The sequence below is a fragment of the Apium graveolens genome, chromosome 6 (genome assembly GCF_009905375.1).
Source record: "Apium graveolens cultivar Ventura chromosome 6, ASM990537v1, whole genome shotgun sequence".
Taxonomy (NCBI): domain Eukaryota; kingdom Viridiplantae; phylum Streptophyta; class Magnoliopsida; order Apiales; family Apiaceae; genus Apium; species Apium graveolens.
The window spans coordinates 166559810-166579050 of record NC_133652.1 but is presented as its reverse complement, the minus strand read 5'-3'; the positions used below and the strand labels follow the sequence as shown (position 1 = coordinate 166579050).

General features: G+C 37.4%; 1 protein-coding gene across 1 annotated transcript; it reads right to left on the bottom strand.

Annotated features, from left to right (window-relative positions):
• Positions 1-403: 403 nt before the first annotated feature.
• Positions 404-10724, bottom strand: LOC141667686 (calmodulin calcium-dependent NAD kinase-like). The gene is made up of 9 exons (XM_074474274.1): positions 10615-10724; positions 10313-10486; positions 9953-10176; positions 9796-9857; positions 9016-9237; positions 8753-8879; positions 1315-1631; positions 1007-1151; positions 404-782 (listed from the first exon to the last, which is right to left on the bottom strand). The coding sequence occupies exons 1-9, from the start codon at positions 10622-10624 to the stop codon at positions 534-536; spliced, it is 1530 nt and encodes a 509-aa protein (XP_074330375.1). The 5' UTR covers positions 10625-10724; the 3' UTR covers positions 404-533.
• Between the last annotated feature and the right edge of the window lie 8517 nt (positions 10725-19241).

Sequence of the window (19241 nt, the reverse complement as noted above, 5' to 3'; positions counted from 1 at the left end):
TTGACTCTGAGTACTCGAGGTCAAACCCGAGTTTAGGTTATTTTTTTCCTAATAATTTGAACAAAGGAAAAGTAAATAATTGATGATCTTTTGTGCAGGTTGATAGAGGCAAAGGTGAAGTTCATGGAACTGCAAAAGAGCATGACAGTTTTTGATACTTCTGTATAGCTGCTGAGGTATATTTATTTCTTTTTCTAAAACCATTTGATTTGTAGTATTGAATTCTGAAGTTTCATGATAAACATCAATGTAAATTCTACCAGTAATTGTTTGATGAATATATATCTGTCTTAAATAGAGCTAAATTAGTTTAGTTCTGTTTCAAGAATGCCTTGCAATTTGCAAATAATTTCATTTCCATAATCTGTAGTCTAAACTGAAGAATATATGTTATGCTGTGAGGTTACGGTACAAATCTGATGAAAAAGATATTGTACTCTGGTCAGAAAATCTGAAAAACAGTGTTGGAAGAAAGTGTTTATAAAAATTGTAAAAGAAAATAAGAAGAAATAATTGAGTAATTCTAGAATTGGTCAAGTCCCTTGTGGTGCAGTCATGCTTTCAACTTTCTGGATGTGGAACTTAAGCTCTTCCTGGATGAGATTCCTTGAAGGCGACAGGACAATTTCTTTCCACACAGAACCTTCATGGAGACCAGATCCGGGCTTATAGAGCTCGGAGATGCAGTCGGCTGATTCGTTCAGCATCCCTACTGATTTTAAACAATGTATCTCCTCTAGATCAACCAGCAAATTCCTTTCTTTGTCCTTCCATCCTATCAACTTCTCACATATAACATTGGTAAGCATTGTATACTGCTGGTTGAACTATTTGTTTTTTGGTCAATATTATCATTTTCAGATGAATCTATTCTAACATCGAAATGACCAGGAAAATATATGCATATAAAGCGTCTTAGTTTCTCAATCAAATCATAACATATTGTCAATAGAATAATGGTTCATTAGTGTTCATGGACTACATAATAAGGATGTTCAGAAATTACCTTAGGCGGGCCTTCCAAGGCATTGGTGCAGTATAACCTTGCATTGTCTACTAGGTTGCAGTATGTTGTAAATGCATTTGCAAATCTCTTATGTGAGGTTAATTGTGATCTTACTCTCACAGCTCTTCTACACATGATAGCTCTCCTGCAACAATGCCGATTATTTTGTTATAAGCAGTGATAAATTGTTATCATTGTCTATTGTCGTCGTGATATCTTGTTTATTTTTATCACAGGATTTTCGCACCTGGATGCTTGATTTGATAATTATAATGTCTAAACCAACATCTTTGAAATCATTCACATACCGTATGCCTCTAACAACAGCCATATAAGCATCGCAAACCACTCCAACCAACTCTATCCTGTATGGCCTTCTCCTCGTAGTTCCATCTGGTTCTAGTTCTTCATCGCAATATTCCCAGTAATTTTCAGTTACAACTCCATCTTCAACCTTGTAACCAACTCCCATTCTATAACGGCGACGATGAACATTCCTGGCCATTGTTATTGTCTGGACAACAAAGGGGACCCAGGAGAGAGTACCATCCATGATTACATCCCGCCCTTCATTGAGTGCTGTAACCAGGAGGGATGATGCAGCATCCGTAGATGATTGATGCACCTGTTCAAAACTTTCTTGTTTACTATCAACTTTTTCAAAATAAAATGATTTTCCTAGAAGAAACTCAACTAGAAGCCCTTTAATCATACGAAATCTGAAATAGAAACAGCGACTGAGTGATCTTGCACACTCTTTGGGATTACTAGTTCAAATTAATAGAATTTCCTCCCCAGGTATTACTATGCCACCCAAAGAGTCACAGAGGCAGCAGCTGTTAAGCAAGAAGTAGCGCTGTATAACACAGAATGGCGGTCAAGTAGGATGTAAATGTAATTACAATTATATCGAATGTAAGATGGAATAGTATATATGTGTTTCAAGGAATTCGTACTCCGTATTTCTGTAATATTGAGAAATGCCTAATTTCTTAAATAATCTAGGGAATAATCTCCAAATGTAAAATCACATAGAGCTTCTGATAGACATTCTTGTGACCTTCCTCATTGATTTTATTCTCATTTATCTATTTCCCGTAAATATGATGCATTCTTAATCAAGGTAAATTTTCAGCTGCGTTGTTTAAAATATTGGCCTGACAGTTCAGTCAGAATATCTTAAAATGAAAGAATTTTGTTTTATATTTTGCTTCGTCTTAAATGTGATTTCCCGTGGTTCTGAAACTCTCTTATTGTTGTAAGCTACTAGATAACGTGAACTTGGTATATGTACACCTTTCATCATGTGAGTCACGTGGTCTTCGTTTATAACTCGTCTGGTTGGGAAGAATAGAATGCAAGGAAAAATGGATAACGAAATGAATGGAGAAAAAATTGAATTAAGGACTTGGGAGGGAAGAGTGGAAAATAATGAGAACAGATCTTATTTTATTTTTATATTGAGATTTGTGAAGCAATCGAGAGTATGGAGAATGGAGCATTCCTTCGCCAGATTGCTAAATAAAGGTGATATGGATAGAAATACGTCCTAAAGACACGTTAAATGTCGCATTAATTACGTTTGAACTTCTTATCCGAAAAGTCCAACGCAGACCTGTCTGGTCCAAACTTCATAGCAGACCTGTTTGGTCCAAAACTTCGTAACAGGCCTATGACGGCCCAAACAACCAAGGCCCATCAGCAGATGTCGTCCAAGTCCACGAACCTGAGTTGTTCACGGACTAGGCCCCATACGGCTGGAAGAGCAGAGACATGTGTTCTAAATGAGCTCAAAATCCTACATAGAAGGTTCTGGATCTCCTTCCTCAAGGGGACTCATAATCACCATCTAAGTTGGAGACTTGTCCACCAAGTCTCCTAACAGAAGTCTAACCCTAGACTCACCTCTATATAAAGGGCTCTACCCCTCAATCTAGAACTACGTTTTTGGCTTAATTCTCTATAACACAGAGATACGTAGGCATCTTGTAAGGATTGATAGTCTCGAACGCAAGAGCAGCCATTAAGACTCGAAGCTCACCAACCCTAGCATTAAATACTAAAGTACTCAGGTTTTTATTTCACAATATTTGGCGCCGTCTGTGTGAAGCTTACAACAACCATGGTGAACACACGGAGCAGAAACACTAGTGGGATAGACACCCTTGTCCCATCGCGAACAATCGCATCAGCAGTGGAAGTACCACCACACTCAACTTATGCCTCCACCCAAGGAGGAACCCTAGTAGGGGCAACTGAGGCTCAGCCGCAAGGGACGAATCCCCCGGCTCCTCAAGGGACGAACCCCCAATTTCAGCAGCTGCATGCACCTGTGAACTCTCAACCCCTTGGGTATGAGTACTCGATAATTGTGACTACTAACCCCCCTTACGGGATGTCTCTATGCCCCGAAGTTGGAGGGAGTGGACACCCTGGTAGGAGTGAAGCACAAGGGCGGACGCCCCAATACATACGTGGCTTGGCTCCTATTCTGGAGGATCAAGAATTCTCTATGCCTTATACTGAAAGAGACTCCGAGTCATCGTATGACGATGTTGCTCCAAGAAGAAGGCATGCTGGCAATGAGCCGATGGCTGACACCGAACAATGCTCCAAGAGCACTCAAGGGATGAATCCCCAAGATGTTCAAGAGAGGATCAGGGCTCATGAAGCAGAGATCCAGAGGCTGAAGTGAGACCTGGAGACACATCTGGTCCCAAGACCCCCGCTTGTTCCAAGACGGAGGAATCCCCCTCCAATCATAGACCTGGATGGTCCAATAACAAGAAGGGCAACTGCCCTAAGGGCTGATCCAAGTTATCTTATGCCCCTAGGTGATCCTGATGATCCAAACTCACCATTCACTGATGAGATAATGAATGCTCATATCTCAAGGAAGTTCAAGATGCTCACCATCAAAACATACGATGTTACTGGCGACCCCACTAATCATGTTCGGACGTTCTCTAATGCCTTGTTGTTATAGTCCGTGAACGATGCTATTAAGTGTGGGGCCTTCCCTCAAACCCTATCGGGCATGGCTCAAAGGTGGTACAGCTGTTTGCCCCCAAACTCTATTGGATCCTTTAAGGACTTGAGTTAAGCTTTTATTAAGCAGTTCATAAGTGGCAGAGTGCACGAGAAGAGCTCAGCATCTCCCAGGGGTATAGTCCAAGGAGCAAAGGAGTCCCTGAGAGAGTATCTGAATCGATTTCCGAAGGAGGCTTTGAAGGTCCCTGATCTTGATGATAAAGCAGCTATGATAGCCCTGCAGCAAGGGATTAGAGATGAGTTCCTTAAGATGTCACCTCAGAGAGGCATTTGAAGTGCTGAGGCACCACAAAATGATGTTAAACCCAGCCAAGTGTGCTTTTGGCGTTGGGTCTGCAAATTTTTTGGGTCACATGGTCTCTAAGAGGGGGATAGAGGCCAACCCCGACAAGATCAAATTCATCCTAGACATGGAGCCACCACGCTCCATCAAGGACGTTCAGAAGCTGACAGGAAGAATTGCAGCTCTAGGGAGGTTCATCTCCAAGTCTGGAGACAAATGCCTGCCCTTTTTCAAAACCCTTAAGAATGTGAAGGACTTTGAATGGACAACAGAGAGCCAAAAGGCCTTTGAACAGCTGAAGAAGTACATGACTGAAGCCCCATTGTTGGCTAAACCAAGTCCTGAGGACATTCTTTATTTGTACCTCGCGGTATCTGAACAAGCCGTGAGTGCAGTCCTCGTGAAGGAAGAGTATAAGCTCCAGAAGCCTGTATACTATGTGCCGTCCTCGTGCTCATTTATCATTGTAGTGAACCTAATGGATCTATGATAAGCAGCCTCGAGGTCCTTTCATTCCTTCTTCATCTTCTCTTCCGAGCTAGCATATTTCTTCTCCATGATGGAAAGCTTGCCCTCCACCTCATGGGCCCTAGACTCCCACTCCCCTAAAGAGATAGTCATCTGCTTCATGGAAGCCTGCAGTGCATGGTAATCGCCTCTCATTTTCACAGCCTGTGTAGAGGAAGCTGCGAAATAGGCATTGGCCTGACAAAGAAAATATGAGTTTAATTAAGAAAGGGTCGAACCCCCAAGAAATGATTCCTATAATATTTTCCAAGTACTAAGGAAAAGAGAACATAAGCGAAAATTTGCATAACTAAAAACATACCTGATAGAGGGCATGAGCTCCCAGCATCTCCGCCTCGAGGAGTTTCTCACCGGAGGACACAGACAAGAGGTCGGGAGGAGTAATGCAGTTTCTCGACCACTCGAGAGCAAGAGCCGGGTTGCCAAAAACGGAGTCGTTGGAAGAAATACCCCATCCAGGCTCGAAAGGGGTCCTAGCACTCCCGTCAAAATCCTTGGCCCTCTTAAGACCAGATCCTGATGCCTCGAGGAAAGCAGGGACCTTAGGGATATGGTTGGCCTTCTTGATGGCATTTCTGGCCATCCTGCCCGTAACCGCATCGCTCGGCTTGGCTTTGGCGTCAAGAGCCTTAGCAACTGAAATAAGAAGAAAAGAAACATATATAAGCATAAACTTGAACAAAGTAAGGGTAAACAAGAATAGGTACCCTCTATAGAGAGGCAGCTAAGGCCAGCCTCGACAAGCTTGACTTCCATCACGAATTCCCAATAAGGGGTTCTCCCGTCATCATCAATAAGAAGATCTCGGGCGTGAAGCTCAGCATCAAAAAGGTTGAGAATGAAGTGGGAGCTATCGACTGGGCTACTAAAATCGTGTATGAAGTATACACCCCAATCTCCATCCTTCCACTCAACGATCACAAACTTCTTGTTCCAGTTGTGGTTTGAGTCATTGAGGGAACTGGTGTTCACCATTTAAGGAACGTGGGCTCAGTGTTGAATCACTACCCAACCAGGCCTAGTCATAGGAGACGCCTTCATCATAAAGATACTACGGAACATTGTTACACTCAAAGAAATGCCTAAGTCATGGCATCTCACTATGAATAGGATGATGAAAGACCACCCGTTAGGGTAGAACTGGCATGGATGGATCTTGAGTTCGGCTAGAAGTCTCGGGATGAAGGGGTTTAGAGGGAACCTTAGCCCGTAATGAAGGGCCGCCTTGAACACGAACAACCTTTGGTGGCAAAGGTTACATGCCCTCTCACTTGGCTTAACTCTACGAACCCTCAAGCAATCGGGCCCGGAGTAAGTCGACTTAATCACCTCGACGTCTTTCTCACGAAGCATACTTCGGTGATGGAATGCATCGAAATGGACGGTACTAGGATACTCGTCCGCTCTCTCATCCAACATACTCTTCAAACTATTCGAGCACCGATTAATTGAGAATGGGGAGACAAGAGCTATACCTTGGAGTGATCGTAGAGTAGCCCTCTTATGCATAGCTTCTTTTTCGGAGAAAGAGGACTTGACAGGGCCTTGTCCACCTGACATACTTGAAAACTTAAAGAGAGTTAAGAGCTTGAGAAAATTTTAGAATTTGAGAAATGAAGGTGTGAATGAAAATGAGAACTTCTCATCTCCTTTTATAGGAAAAAGGTCACCTGCTATATCAGGTCGGAAGTTAGCCTGGTTCGCGCTAGCAGGTACCTCGTTGAAAAAACACCGGAAATGGTGAGGAAAAGCGATTGAAAGGCAATAAAAGATCACATAATAAACGAGAAAAGCGATGCAGGACACCGCTTATCGTATCAGTCTTCCGAAAAAAGCCTGGCTGAAATCAAATATAAGTCATTAGTCTTAACTAAAGGACGATTATATAAATCATCATGATTAACAAAATTAGTGGAGTTTAAGACAAGATTAGCTTTTCAGTTGAACTCACGAGTACGAGAAGGAAACGTTCTCCTCTGTATCAGAGCCATGCCGACCACAATTTGTGTGTGGGAAAGCCCCGGCCGACCAGGCAACAATTGGAGGCCCTTTGGCCTACCAGGAGCCTTTGTATCAGAGCCATGACGGTCACAATTTTTGTGGGGGAAGCCCCGGCCGACCAGGCAACAATTGGAGGCCCTTTGGCCTACCAGGAGCCTCTATATCAGAGCTATGACGACCACAATTTGTGCGCAGGGAAGCCCCGACCGACCAGGCAACAATTGGAGTCCCGATTAGGACCGTTTAAGGGTGATAAACGCTCGCTTTATAGTCCCGATTAGGACCGTTTAGTGTTGAACACCATCCAAATAGCCTCTACGGGGGCCTTAAGTGTGTATACTCGCACTAATAAGCCGTTGTAAATGTGTAGGTCGCTCAACACTTTACGATAACGCGGTGATACCCATGAAGGGCAGATACCCATGAAGGGCCGATACCCGGGAAGGGCCAAAAGTACCACGTGTCGCGAATAGACCATTGTAACTTCCACGAAAACTCGAGCAGCATTCACGGAAGTTGGGGGGCAAATGATATGGATAGAAAATACGTCCTAAAGACACATTAAATGTCGCATTAATTACGTTTGGGCTTCTTGTCCGAAAAGTCCAACGCAGACCTGTCTGGTCCAAGCTTCATAGCAGGCCTGTCTGGTCCAAAGTTTCGTAACAGGCCTATGACGGCCCAAACAACCAAGGCCCATCAGCAGAGGTCGTCCAAGTCCACCAACCTGAGTTGTTCACGGACTAGGCCCAATACGGCTGGAAGAGTAGAGACATGTGTTCTAAACGGGCTCAAAGTCCTACATAGAAGGTTCTGGATCTCCTTACTCAAGGGGACTCCTAATCACCATCTAAGTTGGAGACTTGTCCACCAAGTCTCCTAATAGAAGTCTAACCCAAGACTCACCTCTATATAAAGGGCTCTACCCCTCAACCTAGAACTACGTTTTTGGCTTGATTCTCTACAACACAGAGATACGTAGGCATCTTGTAAGGATCGATAGTCCCGAACGCAAGAGCAACCATTAAAACTCGAAATTCACCAACCCTAGCATTAAATACCAAAGTACTTAGGTTTTTATTCCACAGCAAAATGAAGGTTTTTATTCCACAGCAAAATGAATGAAGGATGAAATGAAAATTAAAGATCAGTAAACGTCAATTGCAACCAAACACAATGTAAGTGTCTTATCGCAAACCATCAATTGGGTACTCATTACTCTCCACATTTCCTGTAGAGTTCAGAATGATGAAATGAAATTGATGATACGCACTTAAGTCTTCTTAGCTGAGGAGATGATGACTTGCAGTTACATCTAATGTTTTAGAAGCTTCAAGGATCAATGTGGTACACTGGGCAAGTACAACAACAAAAACTACTAATGAGAATTAAAATTTTGGAAATGTAAGGTATCTGAATCGATCCCTGTGGGGGCATCCCGGAAGAAGTGTTATTTTTAGTCCAAAAGGTAGGCAGATGTATAGTGAGTTTAATCGAGTTTGAGCCGGCTGTCAGGAAGGTGTATCTATTGCTATGTTTGGTTGGATGAAATGGAATGAAACTCAACTCTCTTATAAACATTGATACACAATACTCAGCTCTCCTCAGTTCCCTTCTAAATTTTTGAACTTGAGTTCAAATTCACCTATTTGCAAATGCATCTTCATCCCCACTTCCTACTCTTTTCTTTCACAATTCTCATCAAAGATGTTTTTCATAGTATCAGATTTTTATTCTGACCTAGTCCATCATTTCCTTCTATGTCTAGTCTCCTTCACAATATTCTATTTCTACCTCATTCCATTTCATACAACCCAACGTAAACACCACATGATTGCTATGCTTTTACTGGTTCAGGTATGGGGGAATAAGATAACATGTACCAGTTCAGCTGTTTGAAGCATGTCGTGATGGCCCCTTGAACTCAGAGCTCTGTAGATCACATCAGATTCTTTAAATGCATCTGCCTCTATTACAACAGCATTCGCTGCTGCATCTGCCCAGAATGGTCTGCATATGTCCAGAAATTATATAAATGTTACTAATAATTTAGCTCTAAAAGTTATACATAATTGTGCGATAATTGTAGGTATCATAAGAAACCTTAAATCATCATAGTAACTAATCATTTGACTAGCAATCTTACTCTTTTAGAACGTCCTTCAGTACCGTACTCTTCCCGGCTCCCATTCCACCACCCATGAAGAGGAGGACAGGACTTCTGTCTTTATGTGCCATCGGGACCATTACATCTGTACATTCTGAATCATCAGCAGTTGCAACCCCAATTGCTTTCATTTCCTCAACCAATGTGTTAAATACTCTTGCCACTTTTAGATTCTTTAAGACCCTCTCAAATCTTTGCTCCCTATTTCAGTCAAAAACTGAAGTAAGATTACATTAAGTAGTTGAAGTAATCTGATTACTGGCGTTCTATCTTCTCGTGGTGAAACTACCGGCTAAGATTCATTCTTTGTAGCTTATTTTTTCATGGACAGCTTGAAGAGTAGGATACTCTAAGAAGTTATATTTCGGAAAAGAAATAAAAACACAGGACTCTACATTGAATACTTTTCAAATTCAAGAGATTTTTCTTCTCTAAGAAATTAAATTTGTAGTACTGCTGACAACTAAAAAAATGTCATCATTCATCAAAGAAACAAGAAAGGCTCAAGGCACTTCTGTTTAAATTTTAGTAAAGGATCTCGTTCATAAGGAGAAGTTGCCCGCTCCTGTATAGATTTTTGCTGCATACAAGTCATGACATTCATAAACATTATAGTCCAAAACAATTACATTTGTATCGTCTGAGCAGACCATAATTTTATATTCAGTTGTTGCGTTCGTATGTTTGTATTAGTTTTAGCAACTTTGCTAGCTAACTAGACTGTCTCTGTTATTATAAGAATAGGAAAAACAAATTCACCTAGTTGCTGCCATGACGATGTGCTTGAACTTCTTCTTCGGCCCTGAACCAGAACCTAACACCTGCAATAATGGTTCAGAAATTAAATGATAGGCTGTTGGCTCTTAGGCATACAGATTCCTAAAAAAAAGCGATGATTCTTACAGATCTTAATTACCTGACTGATCATAGTGTGAGCATGCCTCCAGTGAAATGCAAAGTAACTAAGGATGCATCTTTCGAATTCCTCTATAAGCTTTATAAATAAGGAATCAACTTCCGGATCATGAGAAAAGAATGCGTATATATTCTCCTCAACCCCTTCTGTTTTTTTAATGTAGTCAGAAGCTAACTTGCACAAATGAGGACATTCTCTTTTGTCAGCGAACCCCATTTGCCTAGCTGCACCCAAATAATGCACAGGACATCGATATGCACTTGCAAGCACATAATTATACATAATTATATGTATGTACAATGCACATTTGTGGCTAAATCAAGAAAACGGATAAAACTGGATGAGATCAATAAATATTACCTACATAGTGGGAGAACCTTTCGAGTCTTACAGGTTGGCCGGTGTCTGTAACTCTAATCCGAGGGACAATCTTTGAATTTCTGATTCTTCTAAGACGATAATGCATTGCTACAGCGATGATCAAGCCGAGTGAAGAGGCTAAAATGATCTGTGTGTACGTTGATTTATATAAATCTGATAACCAAACAATGAAGGAAGAACAGTCAAGATCTTAACGTTCGTGTTAAAATGTGCATAAAAATACACAACAATTCATATTGAAGATGGGGCTTCTGTGTGCGCAATGATAGCGATACGTTTACCTTGCTGCATGTCTTGGTTTCACCCAAGAAATAGACGGAAAAAAAGAAATTCAGCCTGATTTTTATGTGATTTGCATGGAAAGTAGATTTTTCAGGTGGTTTGATTCTACAGTTGCTTGTTAATCGTTATTGTTTTTTTTTGGGCCATCCGGGTATTATGTAAAGATGACACATACTTCACAACTTATGAGAAAACACAAAATCAGGAAATGTCACATTTTATGACATCAAGAATGTTAGTGATCTGTTAACTAAAAAACGAGAAGTATTTTAGTGATCTTACTCGAAAGACATTCTTTTTTTTTATATATATATAAAAAATCAAGACATCAATAACCCAAAAAATGAAAATTTCTGTCACTGCAATTTCATTTCTGACGTTCTGTACAATTATTTAGCTCGTATATTCAGTTTACTCACAGGTTGAAGATAGTACACTAAAATTAGATAATCTCACTTGGGTTAAATGACAATTACAACATTCACTACAAGAAAATAGGCTTAAATATAACTGATTTAAATTCGACTGGGGTTAAATTCGACCGCAGGCGGTCGAATCCTTTGGTCATATTTACGACTTATTTTAACCGAAAACGGTTGAAATTAAAACGGTCGAAATTAACCCGGTCGAATTTAGCCCCTAAATTCGACCGAATTTTTTTCTAGTCGAATTTAGCCCTAATAAAAAAGTTGAGGGAATTTTCCCGCCAAATAATTATTTGACACTCCTAAATTCAACCGATTTCTGTTAAATTTTATATTTAAAAATGGCGGGAAATTTACTCACACTTTTAAATTTTTGAAAAAAATGAGGGAAATTTCCCGCCCTTTTTGAAGTTCAATTGAATTCGGTTGTATTTAGGTTTTTTCAGAATTTTAATTTTTAATAAAAATACTTATTTAAATGTTAGTGAATATTTTGGAATTATAAATATGGGAGAGAATATTTTTGAAATTTAGGACTAAACACTAGGTAGTTGTAATAGTCAAACTGATGTTTGACTTTTAAAATGACAAACCAAATAAAATTATTTTGATCTGAAATTTTGATTATGTTACTAATATATATATATATATATATATTTATTTATTGACATCCATAACATTAGATAGTTGACAAATATTTTTAAAAAAATTGAAACACTAATTCATGACTAAACAGTAGGTAGTTGTACTAGTCAAATTGATACTTGACTTTTAAAATGACAAACCAAATAAAATTATTTTGATCTGAAATTTTGGTTATATCACTAATATAATTTACATCCATACAGTTGATCTATGAAAAATATTTTTTAAAAAATTGAAACACCAATTCAGGACTAAACACTAGTTAGTTGTACAAGTGAAACTGAAGTCTTATTGTTGAAATGGAAAACAAAATAAAATTATCCTGAACTAAAACTTTGGTTATATCAATATTATATATATCTATTGAAATCCATATGGTTGGATCGATAAAAGATATTTTTAAAAAAAATGAAACACCAATTCAGGACTAAACACTAAATAGTTGTACTGATGTTTAACTATTAAAATGGGGAACCAAATAAAATTATTTTTATCTGAAACTTTGATTATATCACTAATATATATATTTATTGACATCCATAAGGTTAGATAGTTGAAAAATACTTTACAAAAAATTGAAACACCAATTCCGGACTAAACAGTAGGTAGTTGTACCAGTCAAACTGATACTTGACTTTTAAAATGACAAACCAAATAAAATTATTTTGATCTGAAATTTTGGTTATATCACTAATATAATTTACATCCATACATTTTACCGATGAAAAATGTTTTTAAAAAAATCGAAACACCAATTGAGGACTAGACACTAGTTAGCTGTACAAGTGAAACTGATGTCTGACTGTTGAAATGGAAAACGAAATAAAATTATCCTTAACTAAAACTTCGGTTATATCACTAATGTATATATCTATTGACATCCGTATAGTTGGATCGATGAAAGATATTTAAAAAAAAATCGAAATACCAATTCAGGACTAAACACTAGGTAGTTGTACTTGTCAAACTGATATTTGACTATTAAAATGGGGAACCAAATAAACTTATTTTTATCTGAAACTTTGATTATATCACGAATATATATATCTATTAACATCCGTATTGTAGGATCGATTAAATATATTTTAAAAAAAATCGAAACACCAATTCATGATTAAACACTTGTTAGCTTTACTGGTTAAATTGATGTATGACTGTTTAAATGGCAAATCAAATAAAATTATTTTGATCTGAAAGTTTGGTTATATTACTAATATATTTATCTATTAACATCCATACGGTTGGATCAATGAAAAATATTTTAAAAAAATTTGAAACACCTATTCGGGACTAAATACTAGGTAGTTGTACTATTAAAACTAAAGTTTGATTTTTCAAATGGCAAACCAAATAAAATTTATTTTGATATAAAACTTTGGTTATAGCTAATATATATTGATATCCATACGTTTTGATCGATAAAACATATTTTTAAAAAATCGAAATACCAGTTTAATTTATTGCATTAATTTAGGGATGATTTATTTTGTATAATAAAATTGTTCTTAGTCGCTACATTAAAGTAGATTATATGGTTGAATATATAATTTAGGGATTATAAATTTAATGTTTACAATATGGATATGGGATTAGAGTTTATAATTCTCTTAAAGTAATCCAATCGTATAAGTATTTATAATTTTGATTATTGTTGTAGATTCCATATGATTTTTAATTAATGCATTAATTGATTATCGAAAAAATTTGTTTCCGTACGATTTTTAGTTAATGTATTTGATATTATGTTATGTAATTTTTCTTAAAAAGTTATGATATATCTTTTAAATTCATGTATTCAAGATATATAATAAATATTTTTAATTTATTTTTAAAATTCGAAATTTATATATATGTCAACCTCTATTAAAGAATAGTTTCTCTATAATAATATTTTTAATCAGGCCCAACAATATTAATGTGTAGATGTTTTACTTCTATCATATTAATTTAAAAAAAATTATAATGAGAATGCGAGTAAAATATATTACAAGTAAAATATATTACATCAATTAAAATATAATAAAAATAAAAATTACATACACTAAGTATGTCTAATTAAAACATTCCTAATTCTAAATCACACCCCCTACAAATCAATCAAAAATTAAATCAATTTCTTCTTTTTTTTAATTTACCTACACGGGCCGAATGTTAAAAGCCCAAGTCACAGGCCCTACAAATCAAAAGCTCTAAACCCTAAAGTTCATTCTTATTTGACATCAACATCCCCTGCGCCTCTGCTCTCAAATAGCTACAAATCTCTCCACCTCTGTCTTTCCTCTATGTCTCTCTTCAATTTGGTCTGTATATTCTTCGATTCTATATACCTCTCTCCCTATATATCCATCTCTCTCTATATATATCTCTCTCTCCATTTATTTATCTTCTCCCCGAGGTAACCCCTTTTTTCTTCGAATAGTGTGTGTATTGATGTATGTATCGGGACGGATGTGGTAGTAGACGAGGCAATGGGAGCGTCTATAATAGCATCATCAACAATGTAAATTTTCATCAGTCCGGGTAGCGCACTCAACATGTTTGATGAAATGTTTAACTGAAAAAGAGATAGATTTAGTGTATTATAGTAGCAATCATTATACTGTTTAAGCCACTCCGGATCTGGTTGTGTAGATATTGCTATTTTCTTTTCATTTGTTAGTAATATTTTGAATGATATTGTATTCAATATTGTGGTTGGTGAAATGATAGTTTCCAGAGAAGTCAGAATTGGAAGTCTATGAATCTTAATACGAAGCTTTCACTGGTTTGTTTGTTATATGAATTGTTACGGTCATTGTTATTTTTTCATTTTAATGGTGATTGTTTTTTTTAAATGTGGAAAGTGCAGCAATTTGTATTGTTATTAGTTTACGTTAAAAGTTGTAAAATGAAAGTGAACAGCAGCAGTTTTTGCTGCTTTCTGGCCGAATAATGTGTTGCCTGTTTTATGTCCATTTTCGTTGTTTTATGTCCATATTCGTGGCCTACTAAAATAAGTTTTGATTTGAATTGGATTACGAGAATATGCCCGGAATCCTATCGTATTCTGTAAATTTTCTGATATCCGATGAGATTTTTTTTAAAACTTTTTTTAATTAATTCAACCGGAGGAGGTTGAATTTAAAATTGAATTTTTGACCATATATAGTCGAATTGAACTTTTGGACGGACCTTTTAAATTTTCTAGAAAATTCAAATTTTTGTGTGAGATTTTAAAATTTCAGTTGAAAATTTAAATTCAATCGACTTTGGTTGAATTTTGTCAGTCGAATTTGTATTTATCCGGTCGTAAATAGTCCGTTGAATTTAGTTAAATACGACTGAATCTTTAAATTCGACTCCATTTATTACAACCGATTCAAAATCGGTCGAAATTAAGTAAATTTGATTGCGTGCAATCGAATTAAGCTAAATTTGACCGATTTTTTTCGGTCGAATTTAGCCTTTTTTCTTGTAGTGATTTTTTTCCCAAAAGTTAAAATTATAATAGCTGTTATAGAAAAAACAATTGTGGTCTTTAGGCCGGTGTTGTTATAGGATTTAATCTTCTTCTCCTACATTGTTATATTAGAGCAAGTCCAACAATATCCCCTAACATATACCTTATAAATATAATAAGTAATGGTGTCCTAGTAATTTAGGATATTAGTTTGATATATCAGTTTTAACAATTTGCCTTGTAATTATATCTTATTATTAAAATAGTAATATATTTGAATTAAAATTGGAGAGAAGAGCAAAGATGAGAGAAGAGAGATATGTAAAAAAAGAGGGAACCAAATTTTTTATTGGTAAAAATAAAATATGACATGTATTGTGGTGTCCTGAAAATAAGACACTTAAAAGACGTCCTAGCATTTTTAAGGCATGTTTAGGACACTTTGTAGTTCTAATTTTTATCAATTGCCCTAAATTTTATGACATGTTTTAAGGAATATCTTGGACTGCTCTTACAAGGGGGCATTGTTTGTAGCGCTCCTTTGTGATTTACAGGTTTTGCTTGCCGCATCAGTTGGTAAGCCTCGGGTTGTGGATGGTCATCCCCAGTGTCTCGTGCTGATCATGTTCAACTTTTTGTGAAAGGTAATTCATGTCGCTGAATCTAAATATTAATACTACTCGTGATCTAATCTATCTGTTATGAAATTTACACTATTTTATTTACGTTTGATCGATTGATATTGATCCCATTAACTGTTGGTTTTGGCCTGAAAATGTGCTTGGTGAACCCGGGAGAACTTGCTTGAGACTATCTCCGAAGTTCAGCTGTGTTTGCGGAATTGAACTCCCCATGCATGTTCATAGTACATGTAACTCCAGTAGGGATCATGTCCAAACTCTTAACTCAATCCAGTCCCGTACACTATTAGTACTAACTGGCCCAGTCCCGCAAATCTAATCTTGGCAGATCCCAGCACATTAGATACGTTCTGAAACGCGTGATAGGGACAATTGTCACCCATCAATCATGAGAATAATTAAGTCACGTGTCAGAAAATCCTCAGAACATTCCCCTACCAGTCCCGTCCCGACACGTGTAAAGCATCCACTCCAGTCTGGTGTGCTTCGCTCCTAGAACCGACGACTATGATTAAAAGATAACAACCCCTAAACCCTACCCTTGAACTATAAATAACCCAAAGAGGATCCGGCGTTGAAGGAGCAGACCCGCCACCGAGAGTTATCGCACCGGAGGCGATGCGGGACCCAAACCTCCTTTCGGTATTGTTTTGTAGGAGTTCCACGACAACTACACCACCACAGCGGCGAAAGATCCAGGCACGGCGTTGAAGGAGCAGACCCGCCACCGAGAGTTATCATATGCCAAACTCATAATCGAATATCAAGACTTGTGTGCAAATATCTTGTCTTAATAGCAGAACATAAATGTACTTGAGTTTGAATTGTTGGGCAAAATGTGAGTGCTTAAGGTTACACAAGCAATTGCCGTAAGTTTGGTTCCGATCATAAGCTCAAATGTCGAACGTAAGGTCTCAGCGAACAGAATTGTTCATTTGGCACAAATTTCCTTGAGCAGTAAGACTGTCGAGAGTGGGATGTGTTAGAAAGGTCTTATAAGAGAAATATAAGATCCTGAAAAGGGAACCTATAACGGAATGCTTAGTCTGGTTGTGCGCAGGTTGTTTAATTTGATTATCTGTTTCTTTTCCTAAACACTGATTCTTACCACGAAATTGCTACAAAAAATTCATCAATAAGTTGGGGGCCAGTTGGGATCCGATCATGGGCTAAAAATACAAACATAATATAGAGGAAAAGGGGTATTATGATTGAAGAAACAACTGTATTTGATTACATGATTAAATAATAATGATGCAGAAGTAGCAAGACGTAAAGTTAATTGATAAAGTTGTAGTATTAAAAGCAATGTTTGGCTTTATGGATCTTTCTTTTTTAGACTTTAAATTTTGAGGTCCGACCTACGCACGTCCATATACGCAACTCTTGTTTTGGTTTTAACGCGGGCAAGGCAACTGTCCCTTTCATTTTCTACATTTCTCTCTATGTTTCTAATTATGCGATCAAGTCAAAAAGTTATAGGCCTTAAGCCTCATTATTATGTTTATCTTTAACTTTATGCATAATGATCAAGTACCGTGTGTTCACACTGATTAACTCATGGAATGCACAGCAAGAAAACCTAAATTTGCACATCTCAAAATTTGAATAACTCTTACATCGTCCGCAAGTGCTATATGGCCTATAGTTTCCTTGAAGAATCACTTGGGATGATTTAGCCTTGGCACTCAGTTCCGTCCGTAAATGCTGTAATCAACAACAGTCTATTCCTTTGTACATCTCATCAGCATCCACCGAGGCCTAGACTTACTCGGGAGCTTCTCCCATGTTGTTGTAACATGATGCTACTATTTGGTGCTACTCAACTATCCCAATCCAAAATCCAGCACGTAATGTGAAGACCAGTTGGATCACGCTTATCAACCCCAATATCATGCCCCTTGCAAATCCGAGAAACCAGAAAATTGTGTTAGCTTGAGGGCGGCTCTCTGAAACAATTGGAAAGGAACTGGGCTGCAGTCATTTCCTATGTAAAAACATAAATCCACATTAACATAAGCAAGTGATTAGTTTCGTATACTTCAGAATTAGAATTTTACAAGTTCAGATAAGTTGAAGTACTAATACTACAAACAAGCCATAAGCTTTACAAAACAGCCTGACTGATAGAATAGTATTCTAGCACATAAACACCTAATCACACAGAAACTACTACAAGAGAGAGAGAGAGAGAGAGAGAGAGAGAGAGAGAGATTGTATATAGAGATTTCAGAGTTGGGGGGAATGAAGCCTGGTCCGAGATCATTCAGATGGTGCACAATCAGTATTCCAAACGAATGATCTCGAACCAGCCGACAGTCCCCTCAACCATTATCAAGAGAAACTACTACTACGAGAGAGATTGTATATATAGATCTTGCGTTGATGAATAACATGAGGATGCTTATTCTTATATACGTAAGGATGAAAAGGCAGAAACCATTAATTTTAGATGTCAAGTCCACTTTTATACCCCACCGTCAACATGCTATTCACATATGGCTAAAATGTCAATTACTACACAAATGCAATCTATCTATCTTTATTAATGTACACAGGAAACACATACATATCACACCCCCTTTCCCATTCATCACACGATGCATTGTTCGATTCTTGCATTTATAATTAGCAAATTGGTCAACTTACGTAAAGCTTGCTTTTGCATTAAAGGGAACCTAATAATTTACTAATGGTGCTGTGATACTGATTGGATTTTCACTCATTTGCATTGTGAATCATGCAAACTCTGTTAAATAAATTACCAATTTTATTTAAATTTTCTGTTAATACACTTTTTACAAATTATAGTACTTGGGGTGCTCGTTGAGCAAGTTTTATGTGCGTAGGACTTGATGCCTGCTATGTTAATTATCAAGAAAAAAATATGTCTTTTGCTCCCCACTAGAGTATAAAGAAATTAAAGAACCTTATGCATTTCGGTTGCTGGTGTGATGCCAAGCTTCAGTACCAAGCTAATTCTAACAATAAAAATCATATCCGGTGCACAAGGCTAGCACTGGCATGAGTATGTTTTTCATAATACCCAGCTTGTACATGACACGGTTTAAATGGATGTGGCACAAATTTTTAACCATCAGATATGAATTTCACATGCATGTACACGAAATACGAAAATAGATGAAATGAAGATACACTACAACATGATACCATTGCCGGGTCTACCCACAAGTAGTGTAAGCAGAAATAAATCAGAGTAAAATTAATAATATGCTAAAAACTATATATTCTTGCTCATTGCAGTTTTTAAGGATTTTCTAGCCATCTTTTCCTCTGTGAGCAATTTGAGGATCTGATCTCAGTCATTGGCCTAGAATGTGAATTCAATTCATGTGACTATGAAAAGTTGTGTTTTTGTAAAGGAAGCACAAAAAGATAGATGGAGCCATCAAAATTCCTACAACAGCTCAGTTTCACCTAATGGCACAGAATCCAGAGATATGTTAAATCCCAAT

What these genes read in the sequence shown, in the direction of transcription:
- LOC141667686 (XM_074474274.1), bottom strand. An exon ending in CTCACACTATGATCAGTCAG is followed by an intron (nt 9,858 to 9,952) that starts GTAATTAAGATC and finishes CCATTATTGCAG; the next exon opens with GTGTTAGGTTCTGGTTCAGG. An exon ending in CCTTGGAAGGCCCGCCTAAG is followed by an intron (nt 783 to 1,006) that starts GTAATTTCTGAA and finishes ATATGTGAGAAG; the next exon opens with TTGATAGGATGGAAGGACAA.